This window comes from Euprymna scolopes, chromosome 31, assembly GCF_053919585.1.
Source record: "Euprymna scolopes isolate OS-2025 chromosome 31, ASM5391958v1, whole genome shotgun sequence".
Lineage (NCBI taxonomy): Eukaryota > Metazoa > Mollusca > Cephalopoda > Sepiida > Sepiolidae > Euprymna > Euprymna scolopes.
Window position 1 is genome coordinate 38623328 of NC_136512.1, and position 20399 is coordinate 38643726.

At 35.7% G+C, this 20399-nt stretch overlaps 1 protein-coding gene across 13 annotated transcripts in view; it reads right to left on the reverse strand.

Annotated features, from left to right (window-relative positions):
• The window catches only part of LOC145255699 (agrin-like), a 2182525-nt gene that overhangs the window by 117287 nt on the left and 2044839 nt on the right, over positions 1 to 20399 (reverse strand). For 9 of the 13 annotated variants that reach the window (XM_080114279.1, XM_080114278.1, XM_080114284.1 and 6 more), the window contains one exon: positions 4398 to 4490. The exons of the other annotated variants lie outside the window; for them this stretch is intronic. In XM_080114279.1, coding sequence (XP_079970405.1) covers positions 4398 to 4490 — 93 coding nt within the window. The remainder of the gene's footprint in view (positions 1 to 4397; positions 4491 to 20399) is intronic. 13 annotated transcript variants of the gene reach the window in all.

Consider the following 20399-nt stretch of genomic DNA (forward strand, 5'->3'; position numbering starts at 1 on the left):
CTCACATTAAAAACGGCCTTGTGCCTAATTTGCTCAGTGGGGGAGCAAATAAACACCATCTGTTCCGGCAGATACTGCAAGCTGTGACTGGCTATGACTGGCAAAGACCAGATGTGGGGGCAACCCCACATGCCTGACCTTTAACCAGCTCCCATTTCCCACCTCAGCGGAACTGGTCCCCTTTTCCCCTTCTCTCTCCCTTCACTCCTCACATTAAAAATTGGCCTTGTGCCTAATTTGCTCGGTGGGGGAGCAAATAAATACCATCTGTTCCGGCAGATGCTGCAAGCTATGACTAGCTAGGACTAGCTATGACTAGCAAAGACCAGATGTGGGGGCAACCTCTTTCCCACCTCTCAGGAGCTGGTCCCCCCTTTCCCTTCCCCCTCCCTTCACTCCTCACATTAAAAATCGGCCTTATGCCTAATTTGCTCGGTGGGGGAGCAAATAAATACCATCTGTTCCGGCAGATACTGCAAGCTATGACTAGCTATGACTAGCTATAACTAGCAAAGACCAGATGTGGGGGCAACCCCACATGTCTGACCTTTAACCAGCTCCCATTGCCCACCTCTCGGGAGCTGGTCCCCTTTTCCCCTTCCCCCTCCCTTCACTCCTCACATTAAAAATCGGCCTTGTGCCTAATTTGCTCGGTGGGGGAGCAAATAAATACCATCTGTTCCGGCAGATGCTGCAAGCTATGACTAGCTATGACTAGCAAAGACCAGATGTGGGGGCAATCCCACATGTCTGACCTTTAACCAGCTCCCATTGCCCACCTCTCGGGAGCTGGTCCCCTTTTCCCCTTCCCCCTCCCTTCACTCCTCACATTAAAAATCGGCCTTGTGCCTAATTTGCTCGGTGGGGGAGCAAATAAATACCATCTGTTCCGGCAGATGCTGCAAGCTATGACTAGCAAAGACCAGATGTGGGGGCAACCCCACATGCCTAACCTTTAACCAGCTCCCATTTCTCACCTCTCGGGAGCTGGTCCCCTTTTTCCCTTCCCCCTCCCTTCACTCCTCACATTAAAAATCGGCCTTGTGCCTAATTTGCTCGGTGGGGGAGCAAATAAATACCATCTGTTCCGGCAGATACTGCAAGCTATGACTAGCTATGACTGACTATGACAAGCAAAGACCAGATGTGGGGGCAACCCCACATGTCTGACCTTTAACCAGCTCCCATTGCCCACCTCTCGGGAGCTGGTCCCCTTTTCCCCTTCCCCCTCCCTTCACTCCTCACATTAAAAATCGGCCTTGTGCCTAATTTGCTCGGTGGGGGAGCAAATAAATACCATCTGTTCCGGCAGATGCTGCAAGTTATGACTAGCAAAGACCAGATGTGGGGGCAACCCCACATGCCTAACCATTAACCAGCTCCCATTTCCCACCTCTCGGGAGCTGGTCCCCTTTTTCCCTTCCCCCTCCCTTCACTCCTCACATTAAAAATCGGCCTTGTGCCTAATTTGCTCGGTGGGGGAGCAAATAAATACCATCTGTTCTTTAGATGCTGCACTTCCATTTCTTGTTCTCTCTCAGTGGAGGAAAAATCCTTCACGACTGAGACAATTTTTATTTTTGTACCTTTTCTCCACATTAAAAAACGACCCTGGTGTCTAACTCTGTCCCGTGGGGAGGCATAGTAAATAGGTACAGCAGAGGATAAAGAGGATAGAGATGGTGGGGTCGAGTTTTTAAGAAGATGCTTGATGTTGACATTTAAATTATTGATATGGATGAGATGAGGCTGTGGAATCAAGAAATTATGGGAAATAAGACTTCCATTGTAAAATGTCAAAACCTTAAAACTATGAACGTATCCTTAATTCTTGTGTTTATCTAAAGTGAAAACGTTTATGATTGTCAAAGAGAAAGTAACTCTACTTGTCAAATACAGGAAGCTACTTTTATGTATTTTGTTTACGCCTTTTCTTCGTGAACCTTGTTTTCTGTTAAGTATTCACCTAAAACACATTGATTGAGAAGAGTAGTTCAAATAATTTTAAGGAGGTTTAGCGGTTACATCGGTCAAAACGTTGTAAAAATAACATTCAAGGCGAGAACCGTGGTCCAGATATTAAAAATGATAAAACTTGAATTCTTCAGACTACTGTTCTCGTTTTGAGACGCTTCGACCGATGTAACCTCTGACCATCTTCAGATGTTTATTGTCGAAAGTGTCCTGTTCGAAATTCCGTGCAGATTCCCTAGTTTGACAGCAAGATTCCCGATTATTACAAGACATACCTAAAAAAGGTTGACGGCTACATTGGCCGAAACGTTGTTAAAATAACACTCAGGATCAGAACAATAGTCCGAAAATATCAAATAATACGGACAGTCAATCCTCATCTCCAAAATTCAGAAACGTAATATATATATATATATATATATATATATATATATATATATATATATATATATATATATATATACAGGGTGGCTGAAAAGTCCCAGGACACTATACACATGGCTTATAAGCTTTGACATCCAAGTCCTTTTTCATATGATCCATCATGGTAGCCCTTGGTATTCCAAGTTCAGCAGAACGTTTTCTGGTGGATTTCTTTGGAGACTGTTGCAGTTATTCTTGAACACCAGCACACGTTTCCTTTCATGTTTCAGGCCTGCCACTTCTTGCCTGATCCAGAACGCTACCTGTTTCAAAAACTTTCTGCTCCCACAAATACAGATTACTTCTTGATGGCGCGGGCTTTCCAAATCTTTCTGTGAAAGCACTTCGAACATCTTTTCGGCCAGTGTCCTGGGACTTTTCGGCCACCCTGTATATATATATATATAGTTAACATGTCAATAAATGATAAGAAAATTAGTATTCTTATCTTCTTTTACTAACTCTACGTTTGAGAGATAAAGGGAACCTTAATTGCGATGTTTAAAAGCATCTAAAATTAATAAATATTAGTAAGTGTGGTTTTCACACTGAACGATTGAACCTATCAGAAACACAATTAGATTTGTCATAAGTTTTATTTATGTTGCATGTAGAGAAGTATCGACGTGATGAAAAGTTTATGAGCAATGTCGCAAAGTAGAAAGGAAAGATCGAGCCGAGAGAAACCAAGCTGAAACTCAATAACTTTATGGCAATTTCCTGGCGACCCTTGCAGGCAGCCAATCTAGAGTTTATTCAATCCGAAACTTGGATGAAAACACAACATAGTTCAGGGAAACAATACAAACCGTTGGTCTTACTTGTCTGACTCATCTCTATTCTTTCTTTGTCTGAAAATAGTTCTTTTATGATAGAGGCAAATATTTGGATGTGTCTCCAAAGAAGTTGTTATTGGAAAGAAAGAAAACAACAGACGCTGCACCTGGCACTGGTCGGAAACGGTTCAAGAGGCTTGAAGAGCAAGAGATTTTGTAGTCGGAAATAGACATTGAGTGCATCTCCTCCAGCGAGACTAATGTGGAATTATGTCGAGGGTGAAAGACGCGACTACAATGGTGAATCAGAATGACCTCAAAACGAAAATAATTGTCTCTATCTTATAGAAGGCTGTTTCTGAAAATGCGATACAGACTTGCACTTCCGGTAGTGAAAGATTAAACAAAGAATCACAAAAGGCAATGAATAAATATGAGAATGAAGGCGAAACCAAAATCAGTTTTGTTTATTCAGTGAAAAAGTGAATAAATAGCATTAAAAAAATATTTGCATCAAATATTGTTCATTTATCACAGACTTCTAAATCATATACATTATTTAAATTATTCGGACATCTGCACTCATCTTGAATAATGTTCTCACAGCTCTCGAACTTCTTCAGGTGTGCCTTGTTGTAGAATCACACACACACACACACACACATATATATATATATTAATAATGGAAATAAAAATTGAATTAATTACAATATTTATTGATCTATGAACAATTCAAACAAAGAAAGAAAATCTTTAATTCATAGCTTTTCAAATATAGTCTCTTTTTATCAAAGGATAAACATTAGTAAAAAATGCATCACTGGTTAGCATAAATTTTAAAATATATAAAAAATGTATAAGAAACTATCTGAATTAAAAGGTTCACACACACATGTACACACATATGTATCATTTTTAAACGTTCATAATGATATTAGGAAATACATGTTTTACAAACAAATGAAATTGTATATATTTCACCGTTATTTTTGATATAGTAACAGAGGTGATACAATTCTTGAAGTAACAAATCCAACATTACACCAGATTTCATATTTCGAATACGTCGTTAGGTGTTGCTTATGTTATTGTTTCTTATATGAATGTTACTCAGGTGTGATGTAACCTGGTGTAATGCTGGATCTGTGGGTAAGTTGTAATCTGAAGAGAAAGAAAGATAAGGATAAAAACAGAAAAAAAGGTTGGTTGTGTTCTTGAACTTACTTGGACATCCTTCTAGATTTGGCCCTTTGGCTATTGTAAGGCCGTCTTCACAGCAGCCAAAAGGGGAATCACTACAACGTTCTATCACATTGTCTGATGAGGAAGACAAGACAAGCACAAATGAACATGCTCATGCAATGAGAACAAAACAAAAACAATAGGCAAAACAACAAAAAACAAAAAGAATTCGTATTATTTGGTTAGTTCGAGCTACTCTGCTGATATTTAATGTTAATCTCAAAACGTTTCGGCTGCTGTAACCTCTGGCCTTCTACAGTTGTATCTTGTCGAACTTGAAAAGCATTATGTCGAACTTAGGAATACACTCCTGATCCAAAATTTAAGACCACTTAAAATATTTAAAAGAAATCTTTTTTTAAGGAGAGATTTAAACTTCTCTTAGGTAAGGTTACCAATATTACAGCCTGAAATATTATGGAAAAAGCTACATTTCAAACATTTAATTTAGCGATTTACATTTTTATAAAATGAGGCATTTTACACTTGATCAAAATCATAAGACCAGGGGGTATGTATCGTTTTTTAGTTCAGTTACAGATTAGCAATCACTGCATAAAGGTGTCACTATGCCTTAATCAAGCAAATTTATTGAAGTTTAGACTTTCATAAGGAAGATTTGTCACAGTGGGCAATCGCAACTAAGGTAAATCGCAATAAAACTGTGATTTTCAACTTTCTAAAGAATAGTGAGAATTATGGAAAAGCAAAATCCACTGGTAGGTCCTCATAAATTTCTCCTGCATTAAGTAGGAGAATAGGACGGGTTGTTGGGAAATAGAGAGGACTTTCTTCTAGTCAAATTAAGGCAGTCACAGATGCTGATTGCAGTCTAGTAACCATCACACAATACTTACGACAAAAAGGCATGGTAAATAAAAAAACGTAAACAAATTTCTCGCCTGCTTCCATGTCTTAAGATTTGGTCATGAATACTAAACATGCGAGGTTGAGAAATGGAAGAAAGTCCTGTTTTCTGATGAAAAAAAATTTCAATCTAGATGGTTCTGATGGCTTCAACGATATTGACATAACGAAAACATGCCTCCTGAAATTTTCTCCACACGTCATAGTGGTGGAGGGTCCCTAATGGTATGGGGTGCCTTTTCTTACAGAGGGATGATGGAGCTCCAGGCCATGCAAGGTCGTCAAACAGCGGTTAGTTATGTTAGCATGCTACAAAAAGCATCGTTGATGACGGAGGGTCATCGTTTGTGTGGAGATGGGTGGCTATTCCAACAGGATAATACAATCCATACTACACGACAGACCTTGACCTTCCTGCAAGAAAATAGGGCCCATCTCTTAGGATATCCTGCATGCTCACCAGACTTGAACGTAATCGAAAATGTTTTGAGATAGATGACAAGAGATGTTTATCGAAATGGCAAACAATATTCAACAAAAAATGAAATTTTGAAGCCATCTTCAGAAGCTGGAGCCACATCCCCGGCACCTTAATGGAAACATTATTTCTAGCATGCACCAAGGAATCTTTGAAGCCATCAAAACCAGTGGAGAGAAAACTCATTATTAAATCTAGTTATTGAATATTTTCATATACTTTTCGTACAATTTCGTAAAATTTATACCCCTGGTCTTATAATTTTGATCAAGTGTAAAATGCCTCATTTTATAAAAATGTAAATTTCTGAATTAAATGTTTGGAATGTAGCTTTTTTTTTCATAACCTTTTAGCTTGTAGTATTGGTAACCTTAAGTGTGAGGAGTTTAAAATCTCTCCTTAAAAAAGGTTTCTTTTTAAAGATTTTCGAGTAGTCTTAAATTTTTGATCAGGAATGTATATACAGAATTTCGAATAAAACTCTGTATTTAATCCATGGAGACAGCTTGGCCTCGTTCCATACGCCATGGCTATGTCACAAGCAAATCCCAGTTGTATTCTGAGTATCGCCTGTGCTGAGGATTGAACCTTAAACCTCTAGAAGACTCTCAGAATTTATTATTACTTCGAAATTTATCCGTTATGCCATAAGTCCTTGAAAAATTCTTGAATTCAACAAGATACACCTAAATAATGTTGGAGGTTACATCAGCTGAAACGTTGTGAGAATAAGATGAGAACAGTCGTCCAAATAATACAAATTATTAATTCTCATCTAAAAAATTCTGAAGCAAAACAACAAAAAACATCATCTCAACAGTGAGGAGGGGTCATCTAAGGCAGATCACTCACATCTTTTCTTTTGTTTTCTTCTTTTTTAAATATTTACCCGAAACAAGACACTTGCCATTGAGAAGTAAGGACTACTGTGAATTGGGAACCAGATTTATAGAAGAGTTGTGTAACCAGATGTTTGTTTGCATTACATTTAAATTTCTGCATGTTGGTTCAATCGAAGAAACACGGAACAGGGGGGGGGATTTTACATGCAAATTCAACGTTTATGGAAAGAAACTAATACAATAGAAAGCATTTGCCGACCTGTACAGTGAAGGGTTAAATTTTGCTGCTTGTCAGATTGGTTGGGGATATTCACATTGTTAGATAGTGCATCACGCTAGTTAGAGCACATACCATTTGAAGTACTTCGAAAACAAGCACAAGGATGCAACATTGTGATGATGTGGCAGGGGCTGGAACTTGGTAGACAGTGTGGGACCAATTAGATTAGAGGCTCTTGTTTTTATCCTGTCTAAGAGGGAGATACCAGTTGTAGTAATTTTTTTCTGCAGATGTATATAGACATACACCTACTACAAAAGTGTATAGGATAGGCTGTGATCAAAGTGTAGTATCATTTATTGGTATTCTAATAAAGGTCGATACAATTTCCGATTTTGTGTATATAAAAAGATGTCAAGAATGAGTATTGTCCCCTGCTGGTTCTTAATCCTGTCTTAGTTAGTCAGGTGAATGAGTTCTATATCTGTCTTTATTCCAAAATACCCACTTTTACTTTTTGCAATTGGCCTCACTCAAATTCCATTCTATTTCGTTTTCTCCTACTCAGATTCCACTCCTCTTTAGAGATTAATTTGTTTGTTTTTTGGTTCTAGACAAACCGGAAAACAGTGACTGGTCTATTCTTTAGAAAGGGTTGGGAAGATCTTTCTAACCATTTTTTTGTTGTTTTGAGTTGTCAATGAATTTGTAAAAATTTATATTTATGAATGAAATTTAAATTTTGTAAAACACTTTGGGAATATGTTAAATAAGGTGGTCCTCTAGAGTAGTGTGTGGTATCGTGGTGATTGCAATGATTCTAGCAAGTTATAGTAGACAAAGTATGACCAACAGTTTCCCCACATCTTTTGATAACCTTGTGCTTAATTTGTTACATTGTATATATTTTTTTACCTCATAGCAAATAAATAATGCAAAGTGTAGTATCTATTCGACATGAGGAGGCCATCTTCCCAAGCATTATCTTCTACTTTCCAAAGGTGGCAGAGGGGTTATTGTCTGTCACTTTAGATTCAGTCGTAGGAAATTATTTCAAATTTTTGTTTGTCTTATTAATAAGTCGCCATTTATCGAGACTCGAAACGACTCAAGGAGAAGGTTTAATGAGATTAAGGTTGTTTTTTTTTTCATTCAAGGAATTTTCTTAATATTACTAATGTTTTCATCAATGTTGTTCATTGTATGATTTCAGTCCTTCTTTTGATTCCAAATTTTCCTAGTCGTTATTTCAAGTTTTTTTTTGGAACTGTTACTTATGCTCTTACAAGTATTTATATTAATAGCGATTTTCGAAATGTTTCATGTACCTTTCAGTTCCCTGGCATGTTCCATGCATTATTATTATTATTATTATTATTATTATTATTATTATTATTATTATTATTATTATTATGTTCGCTAACTTCACAGTTAATTTTTCACTCAAAAGCGGGTTTTTACAAAATTAGTGAGCATATTCAAAGGATCAATTAGATGGAAAGCACTTGGAGGAGGTTTGCTGTGCCAAGCAGAAGTGACTTCTGGAGTAAGATGATATACTTGATTTCCAAGAAGTTCAACTGTTTATCAAGATCATCTGGCATTAAGCCAAGCGCACCTATGATTATTAGCACAATGGAAGTTTTTGTTCTATACCCTAACAATCTTCACCCTCGATTTTTGATAGTTCTGTAGTTTCTCATTCTTCTTGCCTGCTAAGTTGAGCAAGCTACATCAATAATTTGCCATTCATTAGTCTTTTTATTCACAATTACAATATCCGGTTTCCTGTGATTTATCCTTCAATCACATTGAACCAGGAAATCCCAGAGAACGAATTTTACCACCACTTCTGGATGATGTCACAACCATTTGTCCATCACTTGTATTCCAAACTTCTGGCACAAACTCCAATGCAGATTTGAGAATTATTTGTCATGGCATCGTTTGTACTCTTTTTGAGCAAGTATAGAAAACGCACTGAAAATGTGTGACACTGTGTTAAGTGTTACACCACACAGCTTGCACTTATCAGAACAGTCCTTCCCATATATGTTTCTATTGATTGCATTCGTATTTAGTGCCTCCTCCTGTGCAGTAAATATAAGATTTTCTGTGTTCATCCTATAAAAGCTGCAGTGTACCGAATTATAGCAACAGTCTATGAATTGATGGCTGTGAACAGGTTCCTACCATTCAGTCAAGATTTTGAGTCTCTCCGTATACACTTCTTTCATCTTCTCTTTTATTTTATTACATAGCATCGTGTCAAGTTCAAGCACCCCCAGATTATTAATATTATTACTGTTATTATTATTATTATTATTATTATTATTATTATTAGTAGTAGTAGTAGTAGTAGTAGTAGTACCTTAATAGGAGTTCTCACACAAATCATAATCAGTGATTGTTCACTGACAATACCCAGTGTTGTTCTCTGAAATCTGAGAGACAATAAGTTCCCCCAGATTGCCAATGTTTTGTGCCTCTTTTGATAGCCATTGCAAATGATTTTGCGTTATCACATCTGCCGCTTACCATTGATTTCTCACTCGAACGGAGCCTTGGTCTTCTCTGGAATTTGAATAGCAATACATCTTCTTAAGGTCCAAGTACATTCCACGCCTTTCCAATTGATGTTTTTTAGTACATCCTGCTTTTCTTATATTATCATCTATATATTAATGTGATGGTGTGTGTGTTATGTGTCACGCTTACATCCGGGTCGTTTAATTGTTATGTACTTCCATTTCCTGTCATAAATATTTTTATCAAGAATTGGTTTCACTTATAGCTGATGCCACTTAAGTCATCTATTTCCTTTATAAAAAATTTTATCAAGAATTCTTCATAAGTTTTGGTTTCGGTTTCGATTATGGCTGAAGGAACTCAAGTTATATATATATATATATATATATATATATATATATATATATATATATATATATATATATATATATATATTCATAAGTTTTTTTATTTCAGTTTCGATTCAAGCTAATGCTCCCAAGTCAAATTTATATATTTTTTTATTTTTGTAATCGCAACTTTATAATATAAAAAAATCGATAGAACATTAACTCTATAATAATATATACGAAATCTGCAAAAATTAAAATATCATATTTAAGCCTACTTTACGACTGAGCTATGCCGAGCATCCCTGTTAGCTTAGATAGATACTTTTTCAGTTTTAATAAAAGAGCTACAATAATACCAGAGCATCTCCATTCATGCGGAACATTTGCAGAATGCCAGCATCAATATATTACATATGAATGAGTCCCCTGTGGAATTTCCCCAGGTCCCGCTAGATATTATTATTATTATTATTATTATTATTATTATTATTATTATATTACTTGAATATCAGTGAATAGTAAAAATAACCAAATGAGGAATCTTTACACATTTCTGTTCATTCATCTTATGTCTGCTTTGGAATTAAATTGCTTTTTTTATTAAACTAACTTATCTGATATTGTGTTGCAATAGGTAAATTAAGACCTGGCTCAAATCAGAAAAGTTTATTGACCTAGCAGGCAAGACACGAATATCAAAATGTTTTATTAAATGACAATGACCTGAGGAGGCTGAATGTCTTTGAGAAATATCACAAGGAAATATTGGCTCCTAAAAGACAGCATCAGAAAAGAAACCAAAATCTGAAAGCCAATCTTGACAATTAGAACTAATTTCAAAGAGGAGAAAAGAGAAAAGATGTAAGCAGTGAATCGAAGGCATGTCTTTGATATTTAGTGCGAAGCAAAGAGACGAGCCAACTCCAAGAACTGGAACCGATTGAATTTGGTCATCTCGCGCTCTGAATGGGCAATAAATAAATGTCAGTATAAAAATTGAGCTTGTCTGTGCGTTTATCAGACTCATTCGCATAAGATGTCTTCCATGAATAGACATTGGAATTGTCTAGCGCAGACAATCAGTGCTAAGTAGCACTGGGAGGCTGAGACGAGTGTAAGAAACATTCAGTTTCAAGAGATATCTGGTAAAAGAGACGGGTTTTATGACTAGTAATGCTCTTCAGCATCACCACAATTACACACTCCAACCGTTACTTTAATTCTTTGTTGAAGTAGTGTTCGTGCGTTTCTGCATGTATGTATATGTATTTATGTGTATGTATGTTTGTGAGTATATGTGTGTGTATGTATGTTTGTGAGTGCATGTGTGGGTGAGTGTATGTGTGTGTGAGTGTATGTATTTTTTTGAGTGTATGTCTGTGTAAGTATGCACATGCATGTGTATGTTTATACATGTTTGTATGTGTTTGGAGAGAATATATCATTATAAAATAGTATTTAAGCCAGCTAATAGATGAGAAAGAATATTTTTGACGTTTGTTCTCTCTGCAAACAATGCACATTGCCAATAAAAAGAGGATTCAGAATAAATGCTAAGATGGGCCAAGTTCAAACACTTGTAGGAGCGGTTTATGTCAGTAATCTGTTAACATTGCATTTGAAGCTGATCATGTTGTAATCTGCAAGGAAGCAGTTCAATGATAATGTGTTTCAGCCTGTCCAAATGCAGGCAGACAAAACCTCTTGTAGAGATATGTAAGGGCATCTCTTATTTTCAGTAAAATCTGGTGTGATTCTGCTCTGGACAGGCATCCTACTTCCACCGAAAGAGGAAGTTTCTAGGGAATATAGGGATCTTGGTCAGGCACCTAGTATTCCTTAATGAGCAGTGGAATATCCAACAATCAGCAAAATCCTACCCCTTCACTGTTGAGACTCTATAGATGCCGAAGGACTTTCTACATGAATAACTTCTTTCCATGAACTACTTGCATTTGAAATTCCCTCCCTGTTTTCTGTTTCCATGACCGTAGCAGCATGCAGAAATGTAAATGTAATGTGAACAAACATCCCAGTCCACAATTCATCACTTGCCCCTATATTCACAGTAGCCCCTTACGTTTGTGGCAGTGTGCCATTTTTAGGATGAATTAAAATCTTTGAAAAATCTGGTCGGCATAAGTTTTCTAGTTAGGCAGGTCTCATTTTAATTGTCAGTGTCTTCTATTAATTCATTCCAATTTATATTATTATTATAAGTCTGATAGGCTGAGGCGTTTGAACATTGGACTCAGGTAGGGTGCTATCGGTTATAATTGTGAAAGGAATGTTTAATATAGACACTATTCTCTAGTGTCCTTGGTCTCTCAGTGTAGGGATTTGTCAGGACAATCTGATATCAGAATATTTCGCCCAACAAATAAACCCTAATTAAATATGCAAAACTAGACTTTTAGCCTATTAAAAACTGGCAAAATTCATAATCTATGAAGTTCGAATTAGTGCATGGTATAATTTGCGTTCATTTTTGCATTAAATACTAATTTCTATTAATCTGTTATCAATGCCTAGCTGCACATCGAATGCATACCGTAAAACTTAATCTGCTGCAACTTATCATAAGAAAAGTCTATAGAAACTTTCAGCCAGATCTGCTCGGTAATTTCCGAGAAAAAGTGGAACAGATAGACAGACAGGCAAAGTAAGGGAAATATAATATAGGTGATATATTCAAAGCCCAAATAAAAGTTTTTGGCATGGTTATGCACTCGCTCATTTAAAGAATAATGCACCTTTCCTAGTGATGTTGGCTCAAGTAACAACACAAATTTGGAGACTTCACTAGACCAGATGCATTTGGCTCTGAACTTCAGCAAATTCAAGATAAATAAGCTAAAACATAGTTAATTGATTAATTGATGATTGGAAAATTATTATTCTTCACTACTTAATATCGACGTTTGAGAAGCAGAAGAGTATTTTAAATTTTCTGAGTGGAAAAATAAACAGATATAAAATATAGAATAGATTTATTCAGTTAGCTACAATAATAAAAGTCCGTATTGGGGTAACAACAACTACTAAGTGAGTTGACTTTTCAATTGCTAAAGTGTTTGCATTCCAACCTGCAGTTTCAACTGACTCCAACCAGTTTAGTTCTCCTTAAATAGGAGGGGCATTCCGCCCGAAAGGATTAGAGAAGATTGCAAATTGCATTGTTATGATGACTGAAGTTATGCATTCATGACCTGAAAGTTTCATTTTTCTGTTGCAAATATTGACGGTGGAGTACGCTAAGAATATGACTGTTCTGTTATGGACGTGCGTCAGAAGCAAAGATGTAATTGCCAGTAAAAATGCATTAGGAGCGGTAATGACTATGTAGAAAATAAAATTCTGGAGCACAAAATGTTGCTAGTTTTCCACTCCCGTTTTTTTGTGGCTCTACAATTTTTTGAGTTAAAAAGAACACGTTACTTTTAGAATGACCCTTGTATGTGAACCAAAATCACGTGTTTGAGTCACGTCATGGCAGTATCTCATAGGGAAATCAAATATTGGCTATAAAAAGAATGCCCTTGATCTCTAAGAGCTAATTGAAGTAAAATGACAAAAAAAAGAGAAAATCTATATTCATGTAAAGTTTATGGCTATTCTTTTACTCGGAATAAAATTTGTGGTAAATTAAGCAGACAGACAGAAAAAGCCTCTTATAGAAATGCATAGACATATCTAAAACTATTATTTCAACTGATTTGAAGTCAATGTTTTTGAGTTTTAGATGTACATGTTTATACACACAGTAACAAACAGACAAAATGGAGGAGGCTAACCAAGAGTTTATAAAGAGGGAGTCTTCAATTTAATGGCTCAGGAATGGTAGACTTTCACATGATGAGGAAAGACTTACCATGAGGAAAGAAAGTATCCTATATCTTTAAAAAGCCACAATTTGCCAATGCAGGTAGTATTGTTGCCACATTTTGGCTGGGGCATCTATCACTAGTCTTTCACAGGATCCAAGAAAGAATCTCAAATCTAATAGGTCCCGCACTGTTGGCCAAGCCCCAATCTATGTTTTATCACTGCAATCTTGCAGTCCTGTGCCTGTTTTACAAGTAATTTTACGAACTGTGCTCCGATGTACCCCCTATATGTACATACTCCTGATTAACCCGACAAGCATTGTTACTGGAAAACCTTTTACTCTAATAGTTTCTTCTCTCAGACTGCTACACTTTGGAATTCCATCCCTATTTCCTGCTTCTCTGATTGTGCTAACTTGCAGAAGTTTAAATGTAATGTGAACAGGCATCTCCACAGTCCCCTATCCGACACTTTAGGCAATGAATTAAAAACATGACCTACAATTAAATAACCAATGTAGGTTTTGGCACTCAGTGAATGAGAACCGGAGCCACTTAATGTCTGGATGCCGAATTCTACTGACAGATAACTTTTACACCGTCTCCCACAACAAAGCATATAAGTGCTTTCGTTGGCATGTCTGCAAAGAGATGAAGCTTGACAGATCGTCGACCATCTGCAATGTTGTACACGTTTACACATTAGACCCCACATATTGTAGACTCCGTTGCAAGGAACATAAGAAAGGAATAACTCGACGCATTATTTTCCGTTGAAACAACATTTATTTCTAGATACTTTCATGAATAAAACGTGATCATCTTCTTCTAACGTGATCGTGATCACTGGTCTGTGCACACGTTCTTCTTTTTATCTATTTATTTTCTTCCTCACCATCACTTCACACACAGCGCTGCATATGCACACAGCTGCCATAAGCGCGTATACGCTCTGTTACACATCTAAGAACATGAATCTTCATTGATAACGTCAAATGGAAAGGTGACAGTGTCCATGATAAAGATATACAGGTCAGCAGATACATAAAATAGAAGGTCATCAACCCAGACATTGCTATATGGAACAAACCTGCAAGGACTGTGCTCTAATGAGCATAGTCCTTGATGTAACCATTTCAAATGACTATTGTCTTAATAAAGGTGAACGGGAGGGATATCAAAATTGCAGGAATGGTTTTAAACACTGTCGTTAAGTAATATTTAGATACAATCCCCGGAAGACCAAGCTATAGCAAAATACAGATATCAGCCATAAAAAGGACAGCGTTTATCCTTAAAAGAACGGATATAAATTCAAATCATAATGAAATCAAGTGTTAGCTCCCCTTATTCTCGTCAAAGAAACTGAAGTAAAATGAAAAAGGACCAACAACTGTCCTTTATATTAGATCAGCTTTAACCCAGGCTGTTAAATGCGACAAAAACTTGCTAATTACATGGGAAAAAATAAACCCGTTTTTAAATTTGTTGAGAGAAATAAGCTTTCTATTATCTGTATTAAATATTTTACTAGTGTTGCATGAATGGAAGGTTGTGCAACAAAATGTTTAAGTTGTGGGAGAGGAGCCGTGAGATAATAAAGAAATTCGGAGTCGACTTTGAACGTTTACTAAACAACGGGGGGGGGGAGGTTTCGCAGAGCAGTGCATCATCAGATACAAATATTTTAAAGGATTCTAATAAATGAAGACTTTTTTTTTGATAAAGAAGATTTAAATTTGTCAAAAATGAATGTCATCAATCAATTTTCTCCTCAGAACGTAAAAACATTCTATGTTTACTTGAACCATCTGCTTGAAATTGCAATAATTTCGATTTTCAATAGAGAAACAGGAGATTTTGATGGTTAGGTCACGTTACAAGAATTAATGAGAGTTTTTGGTTAGTTGAAGAACAATTAAGGTAGCAGGATCAGTCCACAGAGGGGAATGTATGGGAAGAAGTGATAAATAAAGAGGGGCTTAAGAAAAAGGATCATAAATAAAGACCTGGCCAGATATAGTTAAGTTTAGGAGTCAATTACTAGGAGTCCAACACATGCTAGCAGGTAAAACCGATGTTAATCTGATGATGACGTATCTCATCCCAAATCTTTTTTTTTATTAAAGTTACTTTCTTTAAATTTTTAGCAGGAAGATTATTTCTTCATGATGTTTTTTTTTATTGTAGTTTTAAAAATTCGTAGTCAAAAATCCAATTCACATACGTGGGAAATGATTTGGAAGAGAGCGGGATACATAAAAAAACTGGGTTGATTTGAAAGTCAATTTCTAAAAGCCGTCCAATACATTTCAGCATATAAAACGGACGTTAAACCAAATATGATGAATATGACCCATGAAAGACAGGCAAAACTTAGATGTAAATGTTTATATTTTAAAGGAGTTTAACAAATAAAGATATTTTTGCATCTTTGAAACAAGATTTAATCGTGTCGATCAATTTTCTCACAGACAACGAAAACCTTTGTATGTGATTTTTATTGCCATCTTAACTTGGGACGTTTGCTTGAAATAGGATTAAGTTCGATTCTAAATAATCTAAGAGAAAGGCGGAAGAAACATCTAAATCCGAGATTAAAGACGTAGAAGTGTCTGCAAAAGATCATTGGTGGGTGGAAGAAAAGTTTGAAAATGAAAGCAAAAAAGTTTGCAAATAAATTGTCTGTCTAAATTATTCGAACAAAAGGATGAGTTGATCAGTGTCTGATGCCCCGTCCCCTCCACCCACTTCAATTTAATTAAGAATTTCAAAATTTGTTTTCTTATTTCAACTTGTTTTGTTCAAAGATTAAACAAGTGTTAATCGATGTCCTTTTTTGCTGTTCTAAAATGGGAAGAAGGGGGGATGAGGGGTGATGACGGTGATGGGGGTATCTAAATCACGTGACGAACACCGACAAAGATTGACACAAGAACGATAATCACCATCGCACAAGCCCTGCGCGGAATATATCAGCCCGCCATTTCCACGCGGATGGATTAAATGCCAAATTACCCAATCATCCGCACCATTAACGAGGCCATTAATCAAATGAACTGCAAGCCCAAGACTTAGTCTCCTGAGAGGACAATCGAGCTTCACATCAATTGCCGACGATCGCCATTGCTACTCGCTACGAAATCATCCGATTTCAAATGAAATAGGAGAATTAGCGAACTCTAAACTTTTCAGCTAACATGATTTAAAAATTTAGAGCAAGAGACCCCGTTTTAAATTTTAGAATCCATTTTTACGATTCTTTTTCTGCATAAAAAAAATCAAGTTGCTAATCTGTCTGCAAAACTGATTCTTGTTGCCCACTTAATCCAATTCTGATAATTTAATTTATCGCTTCCAATCCTATCACGGTGTTCTTCATCGACAATTGACAATCTGATTAAATAAGCAATATAAAAAAAAAACTTACGTAAAAAACGCCAAGTCTGATTAATTTTTTTAAAATCCAGAGATTAGTTCCAAACTCTAAATATGAAAATCAGAATGGAATATTGAGATTAAAAGACCTACAAAGAGTCATCATCATTATCGGTTTAAAGTCCTTTTTGCATTTTAGCATATGGTGGACGGCTTTTTAGCTAGCTTTTTCTTGGTAACTAGAACTGTTATCTTAACTGTTCTTGATCTACTGACTGAAGAACTCTCATCCGTGCTTTCAACGTGACTTTTGCACACATCTGTTCAGAAAATTCAATCTTTCTCTGAGATCATCAGAAATAAGCCTGGCTTTAAGAACCACACTACACATCTATCGTTTCATTTCATCCAATGCAAAGCAGGTTCTTAATCCTTACTAGCCAGGTTTCACTTCCATATACTATAACACTACGTGCACATGCCTGATAAATTCTTCTCTTGGTCGACTCCGCTGATTAGTGATGGCAGAAATTTTATGACCTTACTCATGCTCTATTAACGTGTAACTCTAGCAGTGTCAGAAATTTCGTGAAAATAGTGAATAATTCCACCCCATCTTTCCAAGCTTATAACTCATCGAAAAATGTAATTCAAGCCCTAATTTTTTTTTTCAATTAAAGGAGCAAGGACCAAGGTTTTATTAAAAAAAAAAAAAAAAAAAAAACAATGTGTTTTTTTTTTTAAAAAGGTTTTAAACTTCGGACTTTACAGGTAAATTTCTAAAAAAGCGATTTGTTTTTTTGTTTTAAATTTGAATATATTATTTATTGACCTTTTCTCTTCAATTTGTGATATATAAAACTCCACGACATAAATTAATTATTTACTTTTTAATAGACATTTCAAAATGAGAGGCGTGAATTATTCGACCCCCTATCTTTCTAAGCTTATAACTCCTCGAAAAATGTAATTCAAGCCCTAATTTTTTTTTCAATTAAAGGAGCAAGGACCAAGGTTTCATTAAAAAAAAAAAAAGACAAAAAGAAACAATGTGTTCTTATAAAATAAGGTTTTAAACTTCGGACTTTACAGGTAAATTTCTAAAAAAGCGATTTTTTTTTTGTTTTAAATTTGAATATATTATTTATTGACCTTTTCTCTTCAATTTGTGATACATAAAACTCCACGACATAAATTAATTATTTACTTTTTAAGAGAAAGTTGAAAATGGGTGACACTTGGGGGGGGCGTGAATTTAAAAAAAAACGTTTGTCTAAAATATTATATTCGGTTTATTGGAAAGAACATAAAATTTCACATTGACCCTGAAAATATCGTAAAAATAGAATCAATAGAAAAATTTTGATAGATTTTTAAAATTTAAAAATTTTAAAATATTGAGTTTAAAAATTGAAAAATATTGAGTTCGGAAAATTCATTACTGTTTTAAAAAAAAAAAAAAAAATTTTATTACTTTTAAAACAACTGTAATAGTTTATTTTGGAAGTATAATCCATAAAGAAAATAAATAACCCACTTTTAACAGAGAAATTACGAGATTTTTATATTGTATTCGCAGTTTCGTGTTAGGGGTGTCAAAAATTCCTACAAAAATTCTGATACTGCTAGTGTAACTCTTACAATCAAATTAGCATCGGTTTATCCTGTGCTCTAATAGTATCAGGCAAAAAACTTCAAAACAACCTTAATAGCTTCACCATCGAGATATACTTTGTCCAGATTTGAGTTTTCACCCATCTTCATTGCCTTACACGTCTTATGTACTTACTGGTTATCCTCCCCAAAATTACCTATAATTACACTGTAATTGAGATTCACAAAGCTAATAGTAAAAGAAGTAAAAAGTTACAAAGAAATATATATTAGACGAATTAATATACTTAACTGATAAGAAAAATGAGAAGTGTTTTAATTAAAACCTGGTATGACGTTCACTCTGGTTGGATTGAGCTGACTTTCTTCAAAGAAGGAATTTTCAAGGAAACATTAAATTCACAAGTGGTTTCCAATTGCAGCTATATATCGGTTGGGAGTGATGATAACATGGCTTTTTGTAGTTATTTTGTGTGTGTGTGTGTGTGTGTGTGTGTGTGTGCGTGCGTGCGTGCGCGCGCGTACGTGTGTTTGTGTGTGTGTGCAGAGAGTTTTTTCTTGTCTTCCCACATAGAGCACCTGGTATTTCCAAGTAGTCACCCATTAGGTAATGGCCAAGCTCAACGTCGCTTAACTTTAGCGATTTAAGGAGAACTAGTGTCTCAACGTGATTATGCCACATAAAATTCACAAACCTGGTGTGGTATTTAGTCATAATCAAGTAATGCTAGCTTCCACTGATGGAGGGAGTTTATAGAGAATATCTTTTTTGAACCCTGTCTTAGAGACAGCAATACTCCATGCATTGGGGAATACTAGCTTTATATAGATATAGGATAATGGCAGGAGTGAGATGTTTTCTCGCATGGTAGAAAGAGACCACTTTCCTTACAGCAGCCTTGGCACTATCCTCTATGTATTTGTTCCAATTCTGACATATATAATTATAGAGTTAGGATCGTCATATATCACGGGCAAAATGTTTTCATCATATTTTGTTTTGAAGCGATTTTTTTTTTTTTTTTTTACATGGGTGTCACCACTTATCAAGGCCCAGAGGCCACTCGAGGATAAGGGTTAATCGGTATACATTAGTCATTGTGATTTTAGCATAGTAAACAGTGGGAATTTTGTAACTTGGATTACTTAAGGGGACGATTCAATTAGAACTTGTTCACATTGGACTTTTTCTTTTTTTTTTTTTTTTCATAGGTATCAACACATTATCAAGGCCAAGAGGCCACTCAAGGATAAGGGTTAAAGAGTGTACAGTAGAAATTGGACAATATAATAATCATTAGTAATGAAAATTTGGTAAATTTGATAACTTATATGGAACGGCTCATCAAGAACTTATTTACGTTAGACTTGAAGACAACCATATTGTAGTCAGCCGGAAAGCAGGAAAACGGAAGACAATTCCACAGGCGTGCAGTTCTAATAAAAAAGCTTTGTTCATGGAATCTACGTTTAGGTTTAGGCACAGATAAAGAGTGGGGGGAATTATTGATAGTGTTTACAGCTAGACGAGTGTTTCTTGTGAAAGTTTTGCGAGGGGGGACCATAGATTGAAGCTCAGTCGAACACTTTCCATGAAAATAACGATACATCAGAGACAAACTCGCAACATCTTTTCTGCGAGATAGAGGTTGCAAGGAAGAGAAAAGGACATCTCCTACGAGGCTACGAAGTCTATTTTGAACGGCTGAATTAATCAGTGCGTTGTGAATGATGTTCTGAATTAATTTGCAACAAAAAAATAAAAATTTGTTATTTTGATTGTTCAGACTACGTTTTTGTTTCTCGAATGTTATTCTCATAATGTTTCAACTAATGTAACCTCTGAATTTCTTCAGGTGCATCTCTATGGATTTCGAACTGAATAGATTTAAGGTTC